The sequence below is a fragment of the Phragmites australis genome, chromosome 1 (genome assembly GCF_958298935.1).
Source record: "Phragmites australis chromosome 1, lpPhrAust1.1, whole genome shotgun sequence".
Lineage (NCBI taxonomy): Eukaryota > Viridiplantae > Streptophyta > Magnoliopsida > Poales > Poaceae > Phragmites > Phragmites australis.
In genome coordinates this window covers 21,879,121-21,898,396 of record NC_084921.1, presented here as the reverse complement: position 1 = coordinate 21,898,396, position 19,276 = coordinate 21,879,121, and the positions used below count along the sequence as shown (strand labels likewise).

The 19,276-nt window shown below is 43.9% G+C and overlaps 1 protein-coding gene across 1 annotated transcript; it reads right to left on the bottom strand.

Annotated features, from left to right (window-relative positions):
* Nucleotides 1-920: 920 nt before the first annotated feature.
* On the bottom strand, nucleotides 921-15,904 carry LOC133912731 (uncharacterized). Its single transcript, XM_062355622.1, has 20 exons — nucleotides 15,381-15,904; nucleotides 14,319-14,471; nucleotides 13,175-13,353; nucleotides 12,810-12,917; nucleotides 12,011-12,181; nucleotides 11,374-11,922; nucleotides 11,208-11,282; nucleotides 11,001-11,129; nucleotides 10,841-10,915; nucleotides 10,549-10,758; nucleotides 10,193-10,345; nucleotides 9,891-10,111; nucleotides 9,652-9,769; nucleotides 9,432-9,570; nucleotides 9,150-9,351; nucleotides 8,957-9,062; nucleotides 8,741-8,881; nucleotides 8,535-8,658; nucleotides 8,298-8,414; nucleotides 921-1,526 (listed from the first exon to the last, which is right to left on the bottom strand). Exons 1-20 carry the CDS (start codon nucleotides 15,604-15,606, stop codon nucleotides 1,144-1,146), a joined length of 3,579 nt encoding a protein of 1,192 aa, XP_062211606.1. The 5' UTR covers nucleotides 15,607-15,904; the 3' UTR covers nucleotides 921-1,143.
* Nucleotides 15,905-19,276: the final 3,372 nt, after the last annotated feature.

Here is a 19,276-nt window from a genome sequence, read left to right as displayed (position 1 = left end):
GCGGCCTGGACTTACGTTGTTTGTTTATTCCTGTTTAATTAGCATAATGGCTCCGTGTGTTTGTCGAGATAATAGGATAACACTTCGAGTTCTTGATTAGACACCGATCTAGGATTTCACGTATGTTTGGGAACATACATGACTTATGAAGTGAACCACGAGCTCATAAGTTCGAACCTGATACATGCGTACGTAGCTCTAGTTAAGCGTCTCCCAACTTGAGCTATCTTTTTCTAGGTACCTTAGCTATCTAATGCAAAGGAAAGAAATACTAGAAAATATCATTCTAGAAGTAGCTTTTGCGTTGCATCACAGAAGTAAACGTTTTTTACTATAGAACATTTCCGTAAGCATCAGGAGCAGATCAGCTATTCGTTTCTACATCAATTGACCGAATTGTGTCCAGAAGTTCAGCGATATCATTTACAATTAGTTAAATTTTTTAGAATTTGAGAGAAGCGAAAACATTAGCTAGGAGTCAGGCAAAGTGAAACAATTTGTCTATATGGGGTAAGTGGCACGACATGCTTTATATAAAAGGTTTTTAAAAACTATATATGACACTTTTACAGGGGGCAAACTGTAATTCAACTCAATTTAATTTGAGGCTATACTAAGAGTAATAGAGCAACAAAATTAACAAACAAGTCCGCATGTGTTAAAAAAAAAACCAAACAAACAAGTCCGTGCGCTTGCGCGTGTTGACGACTAGTATAACTTAATCCTCAGATGGCGAAAACCCCTATATCCTTAGATCCATTCGAAGACTACCTTTGCTTGCACTTGCCCATATTTGTATAACCTACAGTAGTATCAGGAACGCTACATCTACAACTACAACAGTGTTTGAATAAAAAATGGGCAAGCGTTTGATATCGTAGTGTTTTATCTTTTATTTATATGAACAAATGAAACAAGGATACAACTATTAAATCACGGGTCCTATAAATGAGCAACTAATTAAATACAGGCAGCATGTTGTATCTTTCCTCTGTACAGGAAGTTTGGAGTGAGATTACAGAAGGAACATCACATCGACTTTTTCGCTCGTCATGGAAAATGCACCCCACAAAGCTATATTCTGTCACCTTACTACAACAATGAACAAAGAATGTGGTATAGACAGCTGTGTATATGGATTGATCATTTCAAACCGGGTTCATCAGCGCCCTTTGCTTTGCCTCGCAACATGTCTCCAAAGCCACCCCTCATTATGCGACCAAACCTCGTGTTCTCTGGCTGAGCTTGCGGATTGGGCTGAGAGGCGGCAGGGCCAGCAGAATCATGCTGCTCTCCGCCTTCTTTCTTCCCAAGGAGGCTGCTCTCACCAAAGAAACTGCTGACAGAGGATGCAATACCAAGGTGTGCCCCCATTACTTTGCCGATGCTTTCCAGCGTACCTCCCGACCTTTCCCGGGCTATGATTTCTAATGCTTCCTTGTGCGCTGGGTCTAGAGCATCCAGATCCTTTAACAAGTTCTGTATTGATGGCAGAAGCAGATCGCGTACACTTGTAGCAGGAAGATCTACAATGACCAAGGACAAAAACAACAGTAAACATACATGGCAGACAGACCGACAGCAATCAGCTTCTTACTAGACATCAGTCATTTTATTCCTTTTTTTTATTCCAAATTAATCCATGTCATGGACAAGTCAGACTGCAATTCTGACTGAGCGTGACTAGATTACCATTGAGTAATTAGTCATTGAGTAATTAGTTCCTCATAAAACATGGAAGCTGGGCAGCTCTCAGCTAGCGCTAGTTACTAGAAACTGATTGAGTGATTGCATTCAAGAACCAAAGTGTTACCATTTCTGTGAACCATGTTCCCACGTTGCCAGTCCAGTGTTACATACACACAGAGTCCTAAATTTTTTTGCCAAGTCGGACTCTTGACACCTGAGTTCGATTCCAACACCCCAATCGTTTCTAAGTGATATTTTGCGAGTCCTTTTTTTGCCGAATTGGAGACCCGAGTCTAAGTTGGATTCCAACAATCGTGTTTGTGTCCATGTAACACCAGTTGCCACATGCACTGGTCATCAAATTTTTATCACGTTGAAGCTGAGAGGCCACGATCATTTTACTCTATTGATAGACAAAACTGAATTTTGTTATTTCGAACTGCTACTGACTGGATGGTGTCCAAGACTCTAGATATAGTGGTGCATGCTAATAATCTGTAATATGGACATGGAGCTGAATATTTTCGTCCATACAAATGAAACCAAGTGTAGTTTCTAATAGTATTCTTTAGTTTGTAAACGATAGTTAGACATGTTCAAAATTTTATTGAACTAACATAAGGTACTAGCCAGAGGTTGGAAAACTACTGGGTCCGGTTTCCCAACAAGCAGTCTTCAACGCTTAGAAAAGTTTTTCGTTTATGTTCTTAACCTCCAATATGTGAAACAACTTAAAGATGAAATCTGAAACAAAAATGACTGGTTATTGCTGCCAGAAACTAGCCCAGATTGTCATGTGCAAGAGTTAAGTAAGGTAGGAGATAAATCATTTTAGATAAATTAGGAAGGAAATAAATTAGAATTAGAACTCAATTCCAGATTGGAAAGAGTTAAATTCAGTTCTGGAATTAGGAAGGAGATAAGTAGAGTTGGATTCGGATTAGGACTCTGTTAGTTGGCTGGCTATATATAGTTAGCAATAGTTGTGTATTAGAGAGCAAGCAAGAGAAGAATTAATCTATATCTCCCTCAATAGTGTAAGTCTCTCTCATCTATAGTCTAAATCTCTCACCCCTAGTAGCTGACACCACGCGGCTATCCTTCTGACGGATGTTTATCCCCGTTATAATCTCAAATCATAACAAATTGGTATTAGAGACCATAGTTTCAGATGCTGCAAAAGAGTAGTTCAAGGCGCTTCTCGCCGTGTAGGAAGAGTTGTTGCAGAAGGAGTTCCAGGAGGGCTTCAACACCATCAACAGCACCCTGGCCGACATCAAGCAGCAGCTCGGCGAGGTGGTTCAACACCTGGCAGTCGTGTCCTTGCGACTTTCGGTGGTGGAATAACGCTTATTGAATATTGTCAAACAGCCACCGGTGCTACACAACAGCATGACTTCTAGTGAGCCAGCACCTTCGTCAGCGACAACCATCAACATATATGTCATCCTGCAAAGCAGTACGTCATCCAGCGCAGCGACTCCTTCACCAAAGGCAACCCTACCAGTAGTCACCACCACGCCACACCCACCTCCATGGCCGCCCACCACAAACATCAACCAGCTCCAACGTCATCTTCCATGGGATGGCAAAGGCATGCATTAGGCATATCAAGGAGGCTCAGATTTTAGTGTCTTATCAACAGCTGCCAGGTGAATGTCCTCATCTGTTCAGGAGACGGATGTCATGAATGCACTGCCCTGCACCTTTCGTTGCGTTGTCCCAAACATGTCGCGCTAGCGCTACAACCGTTCGTCAATGTGGATGTTGGATTTGATCTTACGAGAGGTGGGTCGTAAGAACACACGCAAGCACACACTGGACACATGAGTTTTCTTGCTGCCAGCAACTTCTGATGTTTATTCAAACATCCAAAAGACTATAGCTGTTAACAGCCTCTACATTGAACGTAAGAGTTTTCTTGTTGCTAGCAGCTTATGATGTTTATTCAAACACCCAAATAACTACTAACAGCCACTACTATTGGATTTAGGTCATCTAAAGGTGTACTTTACAAAGGGGTCCAGCCCAATATGTAAGGCACAGCAACCGTCCTACTGTAGCTACAGTTACCGCCCTACTATGGCAGTTTGTTATACCTACAGTACCCACCTTACTGTTTTTTGCCGAACTACTGTTTGCTACTGTCCTGCTGTTGCTACAGTGCCAATACGCAAGGATTATCCTACCATTACTCCCCCTAAGCATTGTGTAACAGTATTGCCGGCGAGGTCGCTGTTGTTGTAGCTGACCAGCCGTCCTCTTCATGGCCGCTATATGCTCCTAAGTTGGCCGCTCCGTGAAGCGAAGATGTCGTACGCCAAGCCCTCGAAGGTCTCCGACATCTGGCACGACCACGCTAGCCCCGTCGGCGGCTTAACCTTTGAGTCCGACGGATACTTGTCCAACCCTGGCAGCACTATCACACCCTGTAGCGACGACCTCTCCTCCACGTCCAACTTCGCAGCCACAGCGGCGGTGTAGCTCAATGATGTGGCAACGGGAATGCTCTGGAACTCCTTGACGCTCTCGCGCACCGTTGAGTAGCACGTTCTCGCTCCTCGCCTCCTCCATCGCCTCCTTCACCACCTTGGTGTCCTTAACGGCCTACTTCGGTATTGTCCCACAGCTTAGAGATCTCGGCCCACCTGGAGTGCTGCGACTCTGGGAGCCGTGCATTCTCACGCCACGCCTCGGCGAGCTCGGCTACCGTGGACTTCATGCACACTATGAACCCGTTCTCCTTTCCACGCCACGTGGCGAACAACTCCTCAGCTTCGGCCTGAAGCCGAACCACCTCGTCGAACATGGCACGGAGCTTGTCGTCCTTGCGCTTGACCAACATGCGCATCAAGTCAACCTCCAGTCGGGCTATCTCCGCCTCATGCTGTTGTGTCGCGTGCAGCTCTGCGTTCACCTAGACGGACTTCATCTCTTCCAGCATCACTACTCACCAATGTCATGTTCCGCCTCGACGAAGGAGCTCGACGAACCTATGCTCGCCAGGTGTAGCTTCCCCGCCTCCAAGCAGCTTATCGAAAATACAATAGCGTACTAGGCTAGATTCGCCACTCGGCGTTCTGGGCTATGCATTGGCCCCGTTGGACTTGGTGCAGCTGGTTTCCACTGCCAGTGTTCCTCCTCCGGCTAAGGTGATCCCGTCAACAACCAGGAGATGGACTTGACTCACCATGAATTCCACGACAAAGTTGCTAGACGGAGCCTCTCCCAGTGACATCCGCCTCCAAGCTCCATTCGACGTCCTCGTTGAAGATCACATCTCGTGACACGCGAGCGTGCTTGGTGCTCGAGTCATAGAGGCGGTACACCTTTGCGCCACGTTCGTAGCTGATGAAGACACAGAGCATGCTCCTGTCATCGAGCTTCCGCAAATGCGACCGCGCTTCCTTAACGTACTCCAGACAGCCGCAGGTGCACAAGAAGTTCACCGCCAGCTTCCGGTCGTGCCACGCCTTGAACGGCGTCATACCATCTAGGCTCTTCATTGGTGCACGGTTGAGCAGGAAGATGATGATGCTCATCGCCTCTACTCAAAACTCCGCTGACACGCCCCTTTATTTTAAGAGCACGTGCGCCATCGCGACGATCGACTGATTGCGCCTCCACCACGACGTTTTGTTGTGGGTTGTACGGCGCGGAGAAGTGTCGCTGGACCCCGCGATCCGTGTAGTGGCGTGCGAATTCAATGGACGTGAATTCGCCACCGTTGTCGGTGCGGAGGACACGAAGCTTCAGACCGCTCTCCACCTCCGCCTCCGCCTGGATCGCCTTGATCGCCACCACCGTGTCGCTCTTCGTAGCCTAGAACATCAGCCCATATAGCGGCTAGCGTCGTGCACCACTAGCAGGAAGAATCGATGTCCACCTAGTGTCGCCGGCGTGATGGGACCGCAAAGATCGGTCAAGGTGCTCTTTCACCCGGTACTTAGCCTATGACGGAAACAGAGCGCGTCAGTGCTTGGTGGTGACGCACGTGTCGCATAGCTACTCGACGTGCTCCAGTTGCAGCATGCCTAGTGCGCGAGCCATCGCCATGCGTGCGCGTCGTGAGACAGATGGGACAGGCAACGTCAAGGCGTTGAATGTACAGCCGGTTGCGCCCACGACGAACTTTGGCGAGAAGGCGGCGCTGGCGGTCCCAGATCCGCAAGATGCCATCCTCGATCAGCACCTTGGAGCCCCCTCTCGTTCAGCTGGCCCACGCTAATAATGATGTTCTTCAACCCTAGGATAAAGTAGACTCCGGAGAGCATCTTGTGCTCTTCGTTCTTTCCAGCGAACAGGATGGTGCCACAGCCGCAAATGTCGACCACCGAGCCATCTCCGAAACGGACGAAGCCCACCACACTTTGATCGAGCTTCGCGAAGACATCATGACCACCCATCATGTGGTTGGTGGCGCCGGTGTCTAAGTACCAACCCTCCAGGTGGTGGTCGTCATCACTGGCACCAAGGTGGACTTGCGCGCGCGTCTCGTCGAGGTGGACGTGGCTTGGCGGTGGCTCCTACGCATCACTAAGAGCGCACATTTGCGCCATCAAGAGCGCAAGCTCGTCTTTTTCCTCGCCCTGGGCTAAATATGCCAACGCCTTCTTGGGCAATCGGCAATCCTTATCCTAGTAGCCATAGCATCCGCAATTGCGTCACTTGTCGTAGGAGAGATCGTGTGCTGCCTCCTTGCCATCGGAGCCACAACCTCCCCCTTTCTTCTGCAGTGCGTGGGCATGGTGATGAGCATTGCCACTGCCCGAGGACCCTTCGCTCTACTTCCGCTTCTTCATGGGCGCGAGCCATTGCTCCTCGGTGAGGAGCTTACCGCCGATGGCAAGGGATTCTTCCGAATCGAGACGATCCTCCACCGCCTTCAACCTCCTAGTCACTTCCTCAAGCTTGAGCGCCAAGAGATCTAGAAGAGTCAATGGACAGAGCAATCAACGAAAATCTCTTGGGGACTATTCACATATATTTTTCTACCACCTTCTGTTCTTCCATTGTTTCTTCAACTGTGGCAAGGTTGGTGATGAGGCCGAAGAGATGCATCGCGAAATAGTCGATCGTCTCCCCGTCATGGAAGGAAATTGCTTCGAATTCCTTCCGCAGCTGTTGCGTCGAGGCCTTACAGACACGATTGTCACCGACGCACATCGATGTGATGGCATCCCTGGCCTGCTTGGCGCTCGTTTTGACAGCGAGCGTGCCAATCATCTCCTGGGGCACGGCGCAGAGGATGGCCTCCAACACCATGTGATCTTCCTAGAAATTTGCATCGCCAAACTCCACTGCGTCCCAGAGACCGCGAGCCTGTAGCATGACCTTCATGAGCAGGCTCTAGTCAGCGTAGTTACTCCTTGCGAGGATCGAGTACAACGCGTCGCCAACCTCCTTTAACCACACACTGGATGACGACATCGCGTCCATCAACATCTCGGTGTCGCAATCATCGTGGCGGCCTCGATGCAGAGCTGCGGCGGTTGAACTACCTCTAGGGACTCAAAGCCGCACCACTCGTAGGAGCAACCATCGCCATGATCGATCAACTCTGGCTCTCAATACCAATTGTTAGATTTGATCCTGCGAGAGGTGAGTTGTAAAAACACACACGCGAGCACACACTTTCATGTTTATTCAAACATCCAAAAGCATGTATCTGTTAACAGGCTCTACACTGGACACAGGAGTTTTCTGGCTGCCAGCAGCTTCTGATGTTTATTCAAATACCCAAAAACATATAACTGCTAACAACCTCTACTATTGGATTTAGGTCATCCAAAGGTGTACTTTACAAAGGAGGGTCAGCCCAATATATAGGCACAGCAACCGTCTTACTATAGGTACAGCAAACGCCTTACTTGCTACAGTAACCTACTTACTGTTTCTGCAATGACCGAACTTATATTCCTTCCGCCTTGCTGTTGCTACAGTACCCATGCGCAAGGATTATCTAGCCGTGAGGACTTCAAGGGCTGCAACCATGACCGCCATCCTGCAGCTCGAGGACAAGCTGCTCAAAAGAAGCGGTGTAATGTCATGTGCAAGAGTTATGTAAGGTAAGAAATAAATCGGTTTAGATAAATTAGGAAGGAAATAAATTAGAATTAGAAGTCGGTCCAAATTGAGATAAGGAGTCTGGATTAGTTAAGATTGAAAAGAGTTAGATTCAATTCGGAATTAGGAAGGAGATAAGTAGAATTAGATTTGGTTTGGGACTCTGTTAGTTGACCAACTATATATAGTTGACAATAGTTGTGTATTAGAGAGCAAGCAAGAGAAGAATTAATCTATGTCTCCTCTAATATTCTAAGTCTCCCTCATCTATAATCTAAATCTCTCATCCCTAGCAGTTGACGTCTCCTAGCTATCTTCCCGGCGGATGTTTATCCCAATTATAATCTTGGATCACAACACAGATTTACATATTAAGAGGTATTTCTGAGTTCTGTGGAACGGGTCAGGCTGTGGGTTCTAGCCCCAAAACAATTTCTAAAACCCTGGAATTAACAATGCTACAGATAAAGCTTGAGGCAGATTTGAAACGCAGTTGTGGTATATATTAAGGGAAAGGAGTGATAATATCAGGTAAGACCAACCTGTAGCATCCAAAGCACGCAGCGCTTCACAAAATACATTTGTTCTTTCACGATGCCATTCAATATCGTTGCCGGTAGGTGTGACACTCGTCAGCTTAAATATCTTGGTTAAAAGATGTATGTCATATCAAAGAAAACAGAATCATATGGACAAAGGATGTATGAACATGGAGGCAAGCGAAAGATCGTGCAAAACTTGAGCCAAGATGTAAACATTGAATGCAATGGGTAGGATATATTCACGTAGCCTATCTGTTGAATGAGGCACAGCCACTGCAAGTGCACGAATAACAGAAATAGTAGCTTCATGTGATCCATCTTCAAGAAAAGCGTCCATTTGAATGCGTATCTTGTCAACAACCTGACAAAGCATGGTTACAGACCAAGGGAAATACACAAAGTATGTAAAATTTCAACGAACAGAAAGAAGAATATTTCTTTACCATGTCATTTTTGAAATGCTGAGCAACAGCTCCAAATGCATCAATACTAGCATATTTTACTGTCAAGTTTTGATCGGAGCCAAGAGTAATAAGTGCAGGCAAAATAAGTGTTGATGCTACCTTCACATCAATGTATGGTACCTGTGTGTGAAAGCGATTAAGAATACCATAAACAACATAGAAGATCGTTGAATTGTTCACGTACAATAAACTTACAAGTGCTTTCAGTAGAGCTGCAGCATTGATTTTCAGGTTGGTATCAGAGCTCACAACCATCTCCCACAAAATATTGAAGATGACTCTGTGGTGCTCTTCAAATAAGCTACAAGCATAAGAAGTCAGATACATGAAAACAAAGCATGAGATCATGATATTTAATGCAATACAATCAGTTAGTCTAGTTACTCACCAAAGAAACCGAACTGCGTTAATGATCTCAGCAGTATGATGCATAGCAAATGAACCATCCTTCGTGTTTTGGATAAGTACTTTTCTCAAATATTCTTCTAACTGTTGATGACTGGAAGGAGAACCCAAAATACCAGACAGCAACAATGGAAAGACACACAAGATTGCATGTTTTTCAGCAGTTGAAGTTTTTGGACGCAAGCCTGTAATACAGTCAATAAAAAGCTATGAAAAAACACAACTATAGCAAACAGCCTCACCTTTTAAGTAGATGCATTCTTACCACGAACTTTGGACTGGATTGACAGAGGAAAATAGATAAAATCACCACTATCAATATCGCCAGCTGCTACAAGAAATACTGGTAGCATAATGTGCTCCAAATAATTTTTTCCGTACCGTCCAGACACTTCCAAAAGGCACTAACAGTTTCCAGAAATGATTGATCAGAACTACACAGGAAGATGGTCAGATGTGTATAGGAGGTGGTTTCTAGTTTTTACCTTTGTGATAGTGGTTCTTAAGTTATCCTCTTTCGCGGGCAACAAGCAAGCAAGCTTGATCAAATCCAGCAGGCAATCAGTGTGCATCCACTCAAATGCTGACCACTCAGTGTCACCCCTGTCAAGTTCACCAAGATGCAGTTCGTCAGTGAAAGATGAATTTTGATTGTTCATATACAGTTTATCCAATAATCATTGCTTAAAGTAGTTAATAGATAAGATTCAAATCGAGAACTTACGTTGCATACAGTTTTAGGCAGGATACTGAGAAGTTTTCTGGTGTAGAGCTTGTAGGATCAACTGATGCAAACGGGCAAGTCTCTATAGCTCTCTGATGAATAAATGGTAGCAACTCAGTCAACATTCGAAGGAGGGCATCAATGTTCCAGCGCTCTTGTTCTCCTAAAACACGAAGATGAGAGTCTATTGTACCTTCAACCCCTGAAATAGGTGGACACCGCTGAAAGCATAACAGGTTATAAGGACACATATGGCAACTGATAGAGAATATAGGGTTCCCAAAATTCACAAGCATGTGTACCTGAGCAGATGCCAGGATATGTGCCAATAGCACTCTTGATATCTGATCCAGTTTACCTCCCCATCTTACTACAGCAGGAACAAGTTCCCTGAGTGCGACTTCCACAACCGCCCCCGAAGGGTCACAGACCAATTGGAACATTAGCTCCTCAACCTACCCCCCCCCCCCCCCCCAAAAAAAGAAGAGGAATTCAGGACTTCCAAATGACAAATATTTTCTTCAGTTATTTGAAACCCTCCAAACTCTCAAGTCTTAACTAAACCAAATGTTCTATCCTGCCACACAGCTTAAATTTAGCTAATTCTGTGAAATCAAATTTCTACTCATTACTGATTTTAAGCATTAGCGAGGCTGACCTTATAATATTTGTCCAGGTTTGGAAACAGAGGGAGAAGTAATGCCAGGTTATGTGTTGCATCTTCCCTTACAACCGTTGCAGCATCTTCGACAAGTTGTTGCACAATAGATAAAATGAGGGAATCACGTATCTCGGGACGAACATATACTGCAAGTTCTCCACATGACTGAGCAACAAGCAATCTACGCTCCTCATATTGGTGGTTTATCTAAACATAAACCAACATATTTAGTAAATGTAAGATCATGTGCTCAAGAAAGCCAGAAGATCTATCATGGAACGTATAATACCTGTTCCCAACATTGTGGAAGAAGCTCAGTTTCTGTCCTCATCTCACCAACACTCTTAGCTAACTCTACACAAGCCTGCCACCACATGACAAGGAAAACAGATAAATACAAAAAAAATTGTGCGATATGATGAAACAATTATACACTCAGAGGAGCATACATCCATTATGATGCGTCTCTGTTGTCCATCAGGACGTTTTATCAGATTGAATAACGTATGAGTCAAGGAATCCCGTACATCACTATCTGGATGCTTTTCTATAGCACATATGATCAATGGAAGAAGCTCCTGAAACCATGTCGAATTATGTAACATTAGTTATACTTAAATAAAGATGGGTGCAAACTACAAAGGTCACAGATAAACCTCACGATGGTTTATGAGCACATAAGGAACAATCTTTGGAAGTGCATCTGAAACTATCTTTATAGTCTCCAAAGCCTACAGAAATGAATAAGGACAGAATAATGGTTATTGATATAACTAAATGAGCATATTTTACACAGTAAGTGAAATATATTAGGACACTAACCATCTTATCCGAAGATTTTTGTTTACTTGGGCTCTCTAGTTTCTCAGTAGGAACTCTATCTTCTGATAAATACACAGATATGCTGTCAGAACTCCCCTGGCTTTTTCTAGTCATGGAAGCTCCATGTAGATTGCCATTAAAAGATACATTTTCTGACGAGATATTTGAGACAGATTTATCTTCTGAAGTACCATAGCCGCCATTCTCATCAGCAGAGCAAGAAACTGGTGCTTCTGAAATTGGGGGACCTTCAGCACTACTTTCTATAACTTGGTGATTCTTCTGTGTGTCCTCAGTTAGGCTCACTGCCAATACTAGCTTATTTGTTATGGATTTAGATCCTTTTGAGTTTTCATCTTCGTTATTCAGTGATGCTGCTTCTTCCATAGAGTTGGCAATGGAATGCGACTTCAAACCATCACTATTTCCAGTAAACAATTGACTACTTGATTGAGTCCCTTCAATGTACATCTTAAGGGCTGTGATTTCAGCTCTGCAGTCATTCAGTTCCTTTCTCTGGAAATCCAGTGACTGCTTCAGGTCTTGAACCTTTCATCAAATGAAGATTAGGAAATTCAGAAAAGTTAAACTATCAATCATCTGGAATTCTAGATGATGATTTCTACGAGACTAATACCGTTTTTTCCTTCTCTTTTATATCCTTGTGCGCAGCTTCCAAAGAATTTCTTAAAGCAGCAACCTGACTATTAGCTGCTTCCCTGCTCTTCATCAAGGAGTCCATTTCAGAATTGAGACGCTCATTGTCCTTAAGTAATGTTTCATTTTCTTGAAGGATGGATATTTTTTCCTGTGATATGTTACAAAAATAAAGGAAGGATATTTAGAAATTCTAAACTTCCAAGGGAAAGCACAAGATAAAGTAACATTTGAACTGCTAGAGAAAAAGGTGGAACAGAACTAAATGAACTTTGTTCTGACTTCTGACCAAAAGTAATCAAATGGTGAAGTTTACTGCTGATTGATTCTTAACTGTTTTATTGTAAAATCTATAAATTACACTTAAGGTGGTTAACCAAATAAAACATCAAGGTTTCCTATTGGCTCATGGTTTATGCAAAAGCAGTTTTCATTTTCTTTTTGTTGTCAGAACTGCCTGCTCTACATGTTTAACAAAATTTATCAAGTGTAACTTGCAACAATAGGACATGACTATGTTGTCGATTATTTCTGAATATCAACAAGCCACTTGACTACTTCTGAAGGAATGCATCATGTAATATTTTCCGTAGTTTTCATAAATTTCCATTTCCACCTCCCTCGCAGCAAACTAAGATTAATAACAGGTGGTTTGATGAGATAAGAGAGAGAAAGCACCAAGTATGTATTAGTTACTATTTTGTGAGGTTGTATATAACACTGTAATGTGTCAAGCTATAGTCAGATGATACAAGTTTCAAATTGATGTTAGTAATTACCTCTGCAGCTTCTGCAGTAGATGAAAGGTACTGATAGTAATAACGACGAAGGGCATCAGGGACACAAGCTGAACTGTTTGGCCAAACATCAAGGTCCTGATCAGGAACCTGTAATTATGATTGAGAATATAAGTCATGAAAAAAGAAAATGCTTCCTTTGTTCAGAATATTTGACGTTTTAGAATTTGAGCGATCAAACTAGCTTTAACCGCCAATATACACAGAATTATTTCAATTGATCACATTATAATAGTATCATAGTGAAATATCATTGTCCCAGAAATATTTTTAAGATATCACAAGCTGATAGACATTGAAGGAAGTTATAACAGTAAGGGAAAAGCTACTACATAGATAATACAGACCTCCTCAATGAATGTCATGGCGGCAAGTCGATACCCTGCCAAAAGCAAGTATTCTTTTACAGCACAGTTCAGATCTTTCCGTTCATTATCCTTTAAAGGGCCTAATGCTGAAATTTTAAGATCCCTTTTGTCCTGTTGGCTAATAAATCCTTCACATGTAGAAGCATCCGAAAGGCGCCCTGTATGCCAAATGCGTGAATTATGTCAAACAAATTGTGGCTCTAAAAAACTTATCTGCTTGTGAACCTCAATGGCACAAATGAATATAAATGCATTTAAGGTCGAATACTATATAAGGATTTCTACTACAGTGCCAGCAGACTGGCCAGTGCACAATACCAGTACAAAATAGCAAAACTTAAACTGTGCACTGTACCACAGCCATGTGGCCGGTATGCATGTCTATATCACAGCCAGTAGCAGTGAATAGTACAGTAAAACAGCGGATCAGCAAGTGAGGAACATCTTCATCTTGTGCGTGCTATTCATAATAGATGATTTATGGTTCAACACAGATGTTTTAAAAAACTAGATAGAAAGGTACATTATCAGATATATGCATGCTATAAGTCATAGCAGATCCTAAAGATGTTGAGGACCAACTTTCAAATAGCTAAACTAAAATAGATGCTGCCAATCAATTCGCGTTGACTAGTTTATCCTAGAGAGGAAACCTACTTTCTTTCTGTCAAAACAGTTCTATAGTGAGGTGTTCTGATACAAGATCTAATATCACTCGAATAAGGTTATGGACACAGTAACCAAAGCCAATACAGTTTGCTCAGTTTAGTTTTGTTTATTGACAACACTCATACGAACACATCCAGAACCAGAATAAGCTGCATAAATGTAAGTGCCTCTACAGTCCTCCTTCAGTTTTCCTTGCATGATAATTATTTATTTCCTCTGAACCCTATAAATTCCATATTTCCATGCAGCAAACAAAGTCCATTCTTATGATTATTTGAGTACCAGTAGATGCATTACACATTTCACTCAAAGCAATGTACAAAACAGACAGGAAACCTTAATCCCAATAACCGAGTCCGAGAAATAGTTGTTTTCATTCAGCACTACAACATCAAAAAGTACAGCACATTGAAATGCCATGTGCCAAATTATCCATAGTTTCAAGGTCACAAACCAATTGAATCTTCAGGAGGCGATTCTTTTTGCTTTTGTAACTCAAGCTTCAACTGTGAAAGGTCTTCTTTGGCTAGTCGGAGATCATACTCCGTGAGTGCTAACTTTTCTTGTGCTGCTATTTTCTCTTCTAGCAAACTCTGTGGATCAGCACCTGTCAACAAAAACATAAGGGTGGTTCATCTCACTGACCCACTGGAAAAGTAAGCAGGTACCTTGCAAGTAAACCACCACACAACTTATGTGCCTGGATAAGCTTGCCAAAATTAATGAGTCAAGTAAATTGGATGATTGAACTTTACTAGAGCACAGCCAAGCAACTTGTTGCATTTTACTCTGCCGTCTAGTATTCCTCAGTTCACTGGTGGCTTTATTAACAAAACTCTAAAAGCATAAAGTGTATATATTTATTTGGAACTTAATTATGTTTTGATACCTAAAAAGTAGCATCCGCCTGTCATCAGATCTCACAAAAAAAAAAACATGATTGTAATGTACTGCTGTTCTACAGATTGTGTGGCTCTGTCTATCAATGTTGCCAGTTGAGTGAATCAGTTCAAACAAAAACTAAAGATTAAATAAGCACTATACTTACACTACACTATCTTAAAAGTAAGAAATAGTTACATAAAAATTATTACCCTCATCAGTTTATTTTCTTTCTATAGTCTCAGTTCACTTAAAGGTTCACTCGTACTATTCCAAATGTTAAAGGTTAATATACCTCTGCAGATAATACGTGCTGCATTTTCCAACCAAATGCCCGTGGAAATGCCAATCAAGCGCCAAGATAAATACACCGACTTAACCGAGCAGCAGGATCATTTATGCAACACCGCGCAAGGAAAAAAAAGAAACAAGCTCATTTCAAATCGGATTACGGAGAAGAAAAGCTGCAAGCCGGTGGGCCCGCACGTCAGAGAGGCAGAAGGGCGCGATTGCAAAGCAGATAGCACCGGCGGGCACAATCCCGCGAGATCCGGCCAGCAAGCGGCGAGGCCCCCGTGTCAGTGACGCAGCGTAAGGTCAAGTGTGGGGTGAGACGAGAAAATGGGGGGCGTACCGGGCGGCGCGGAGGAGGCTCGCGCGACGAGGTCGGGCGGGAAGAGCGCCGGATCGGAGAAGAAGGAGCGTAGGCGGAGCGCGTGTGCGTGGCGGCCGTCCTCCTGCAGCTCCTGCAGCAGCTCGAGCGCCGTGAGGTGGTACCGCTCCTCCAGCAGGAAGTTCACGACGCAGTTGCACAGCGATGCCCACCGCTCCTCTGCCGCGCCGCCGCCCGTCGCCTCCATCCTCCTCGGGATCCGGCGGTCCTACCTCGATCGCAGTGGAGCTCGCCGGCCGTCGCGTGGCATGTGGCCGCGGCGTGGGGTGGGGGGGGGGCGCAGATCTCGCGCGGGCGACTCAAGGGCGGGTGGGAAGGAAGGGGAAGGAGGAGGAGAAGCGAGGCGAGGCGTGTGATTTGGAAGAGAGAAGCATCGGGGAGGGAATGGACGGAGGGGATCGAGGCGCTCGCAAATGGCTGCTTAGGATGCCATGTGGCATGCGCGTGGCAGCAGCTCGGCTGCGTCCTCACCGGAGCTGGATCCGGAATGGGTAAGCTGCTAGATGCCCAGGTTGCAGGTCAAAGCGCAAGGGCAGCTACAACAGTACCAACTGTGCTGGCTATAAGGTGCCAACGTCAGCAACTTATCCTACGTGGTGGTGAGAGAGAGGGAGGAGGGAGGACGGAGCCGGCGCTTGCAGTAGAGATGGTCTGATTCAGAAAGTGAGTCGCCTATTGAAGAGACTAAGATCATCTCTGACTATATTCTTTTCATTTAGTTTCTTTCTCTATTCCCTTCTTCTTTCTTATTCCTTTTATTTTCTCTCATCTCCAACAGCTTTCTTTTGAGAGGAATCGTGAAAGAAAATGACAGAGAATCCCGTCCTGAAGGGAATGACCTCGGAATCCTATCGTAACGGGAATCGTGAAGGGAACGCAAATCCTTTCACGACGGGAATATGACCCCTGAAGGGAAGTTGTTGGGGCTAGTCTAACACTCCACCACGCGTTTTACCTTCTAAGGGGATCGATTACTCTACTCCACCAACAGCATCATCTCCCTCCTCGCGACAGTGAGGCCATCCCATTGGAACATGTCGTTTAGTCGCTCCTCCTTCCCTTCCTCTCTTACACCTCCCGTTCCTCGTATCACCCATCTATTTGCCTACACAGATCTGTCCTCGATCACCAAACCCTAATGTCGTTGCATGCTAAAGAAAAAGCCAAACTAGTCGAGGATCTACGAAGGAGAAGCTAATATCATGAAGGATCCTAGGATCCTCATCCTTTAGAATGTCTAGTCATTCCCCCTCTCACTTTTTGTTTGTGAAATTGGGTTCACTGTTGTTGCCATGAAAGGTGATGCTAATCTTTGTAAAATTGAGTTGTTTTATGGAAAATCATGATAGTTGGAGGCGTGCTTTTGGGAACAAGTCGGAAGACTATTGGAAAAATCATGAAAGCTTGTGTTATCCTCTATAATATGATTGTGGAAGGTAAGAGGGAGATAGTGGCAGACGCAGAATAAAAATAATCAGATGTACCACTTATTAGATTAGAAGTCTGTTGTCCCACTTGTTGAGCTAGAAGATATCATATGATATGGTACATATAATAGATTATAAAAAACAAAAAATTACTCGGTGTCCTATGCACCCCTAAGTTTTAAGTGGATCCACCTCTTGAGGAGATGGTTGAACATCCTATTAACTTGAATGATGTTCCAGGGACATCGACTGTTCTTTCACCAGATGTGGAAAAAGGCACTAACAGTGACTCATGCTTCAATGTTGTGCGACGTAGAAGTGCTACTATTCGTGCTCCCCAAATCCATATCCAGCTCAAAAGTGGCAAGTAGTTTTTTATTACTCAAATAAGGTTGAATATGTATGGGATGATCTTTGATAGGATGGTATATATAGGGTATTTGGTTTTCTATATAAAATGGTATATGTTTTTATTTGATTGGTTGTTTGTATAGGTTGTTATGAGCTCATACAAGATTATGTTTAGTTGGATGAATGTGTCCAACTATTGAAACACTCAGTTTTAAAGGAACAAAACCGGGCACAACACATGTATGTCAGGATCAAGTCTCCACACATGTGCTACATCATCAGTATATCATCATAGTGCTATTATTAAAACGTTATTTAACTTATTACAAAAGGACCTGAGAGTCTAAAAGAAAACACAGCGGAACTAAAAAGAGGTCTTCAATGCCAGCGGGGCCACCATCTTCCACAGGTGTCGACCAGGGGCACACCAGCCTAGAACACGGAGTCGAAGTCGTCCTTGTCGAAGTTTGCAGCTTCATAGATAACTTCTGAACAGCGGGAGAATGAAAGAAGATGGACAATGGGAGTGAGTACAAAATGTACTCTACAAGTGTAGGGAAAATATACTATAGGGCTTAAGTCAAAGAAATAATAGACACAGGTTAACTGCATAAGCAACTATGACCTATGACATCAACATCAGGCATCCTATTTACTAGGTGAAGACTCAACTATAACAAAAAGGAATGACTCTTCGGATTCTATCCGACTACCAAGACTCACAAGGTAATTTCATTACCCAGCTACCCGACTAACCATACCAACCCTGATCCCAACGAAGCCTGAAGAAGTCCAAGTTCACTCTTGTCCGTGAGCACGACTGATCGACCAGTTTGATACTCTGCAGAGTCTGCACAGCTTTTCCCACAAGTCGTGATTCTCGTGTTGCTTCACACTTACGGTGTGGAGTCGGGGTCTCACTACAAGGCCTTTACAAAGCTCCCACTAACCTGCAGTCACCCACTAAGGTTTCACCGCTAACAGATGATTACATCGCTGCAAAAGCCCCCTCTTGTGCCACTTAACCGTCCAACGGTGCCCACAGAAACAGAGGGGTGACTAATTAGTTGGTCAGATCGTACCCATATAGGACTCGTGGTTGTGCGAAACTAACTTGGTTACATGTTCAAGAACCGGTCTTTAAGACCCCACACAGGAACAATCACAAAAAACTTTGCACTACCGACACACATGCATTCCCGCACTATCATCAAACAACCATTCTGTTGGGATCCCTATACCATGTTGTTACAAAATTACCCTTCCCGATTCTTGTTGCATAATCATTAGTCAATATCAACATTTTTCCCAACCACGACTGCACTAGCATATTCTACCCATTTTATATCATGACTTAACAACGGTGATAAGGAATAGTCCTTCAAAAACTAGTAAACCCTAATATAGGATTCCAAATTAGACAAGCATGCATTTGAAGGATAAACATCTACGTATGAATCCTAAGATAGGGGTGAAATGTTCAAGGACTTGCCTTCGGTGGAGGGTTGCTCAAAATCCTCAAAAGCTGGGTCTTGGAGATTACCAAACTACTCAGCTCCTAAACAATATACCAGAAAAGCACACAATAGTAAACTCTAAGAACAGTACACCAAACAGTGCTAAATCTAGATTAAAAACCCTATGTAAAGATTCTACACAACACTACGAATATTTGGGCGCGAAAATCGTCCAAATTGGAGCTACAAGCAAAAAGTATTGAGCTTTTGAAGTTCTAGGGGCCAAACTGCAAATTTTAGTCTATTTCCGAGAATAAGACGAATTGATTTTATACTGAATAATGGATTTATGACGCAATAAAATATTATCTAAATTATTCTTCTATTGGAAAACACAAGGAAAAGGTTTACAGACCCCGTGGACCACGGCCTTAAGGCCGGTCCACGGGTCCACGGTGGACCGAGGCCAAGGGGTAAGCGCCGATCTAATCTGAGCCGTTGGAGTAGGATCGGGTGGCCAGTATTTAAAAGGGGTGGTGGATGGTGGCTTGGGACGAGGAAGGAAGCGACCTATGGGGGCGGAGCAGCCGAAGCTTCACCGGAGATGCGCGAAAACGCGCAT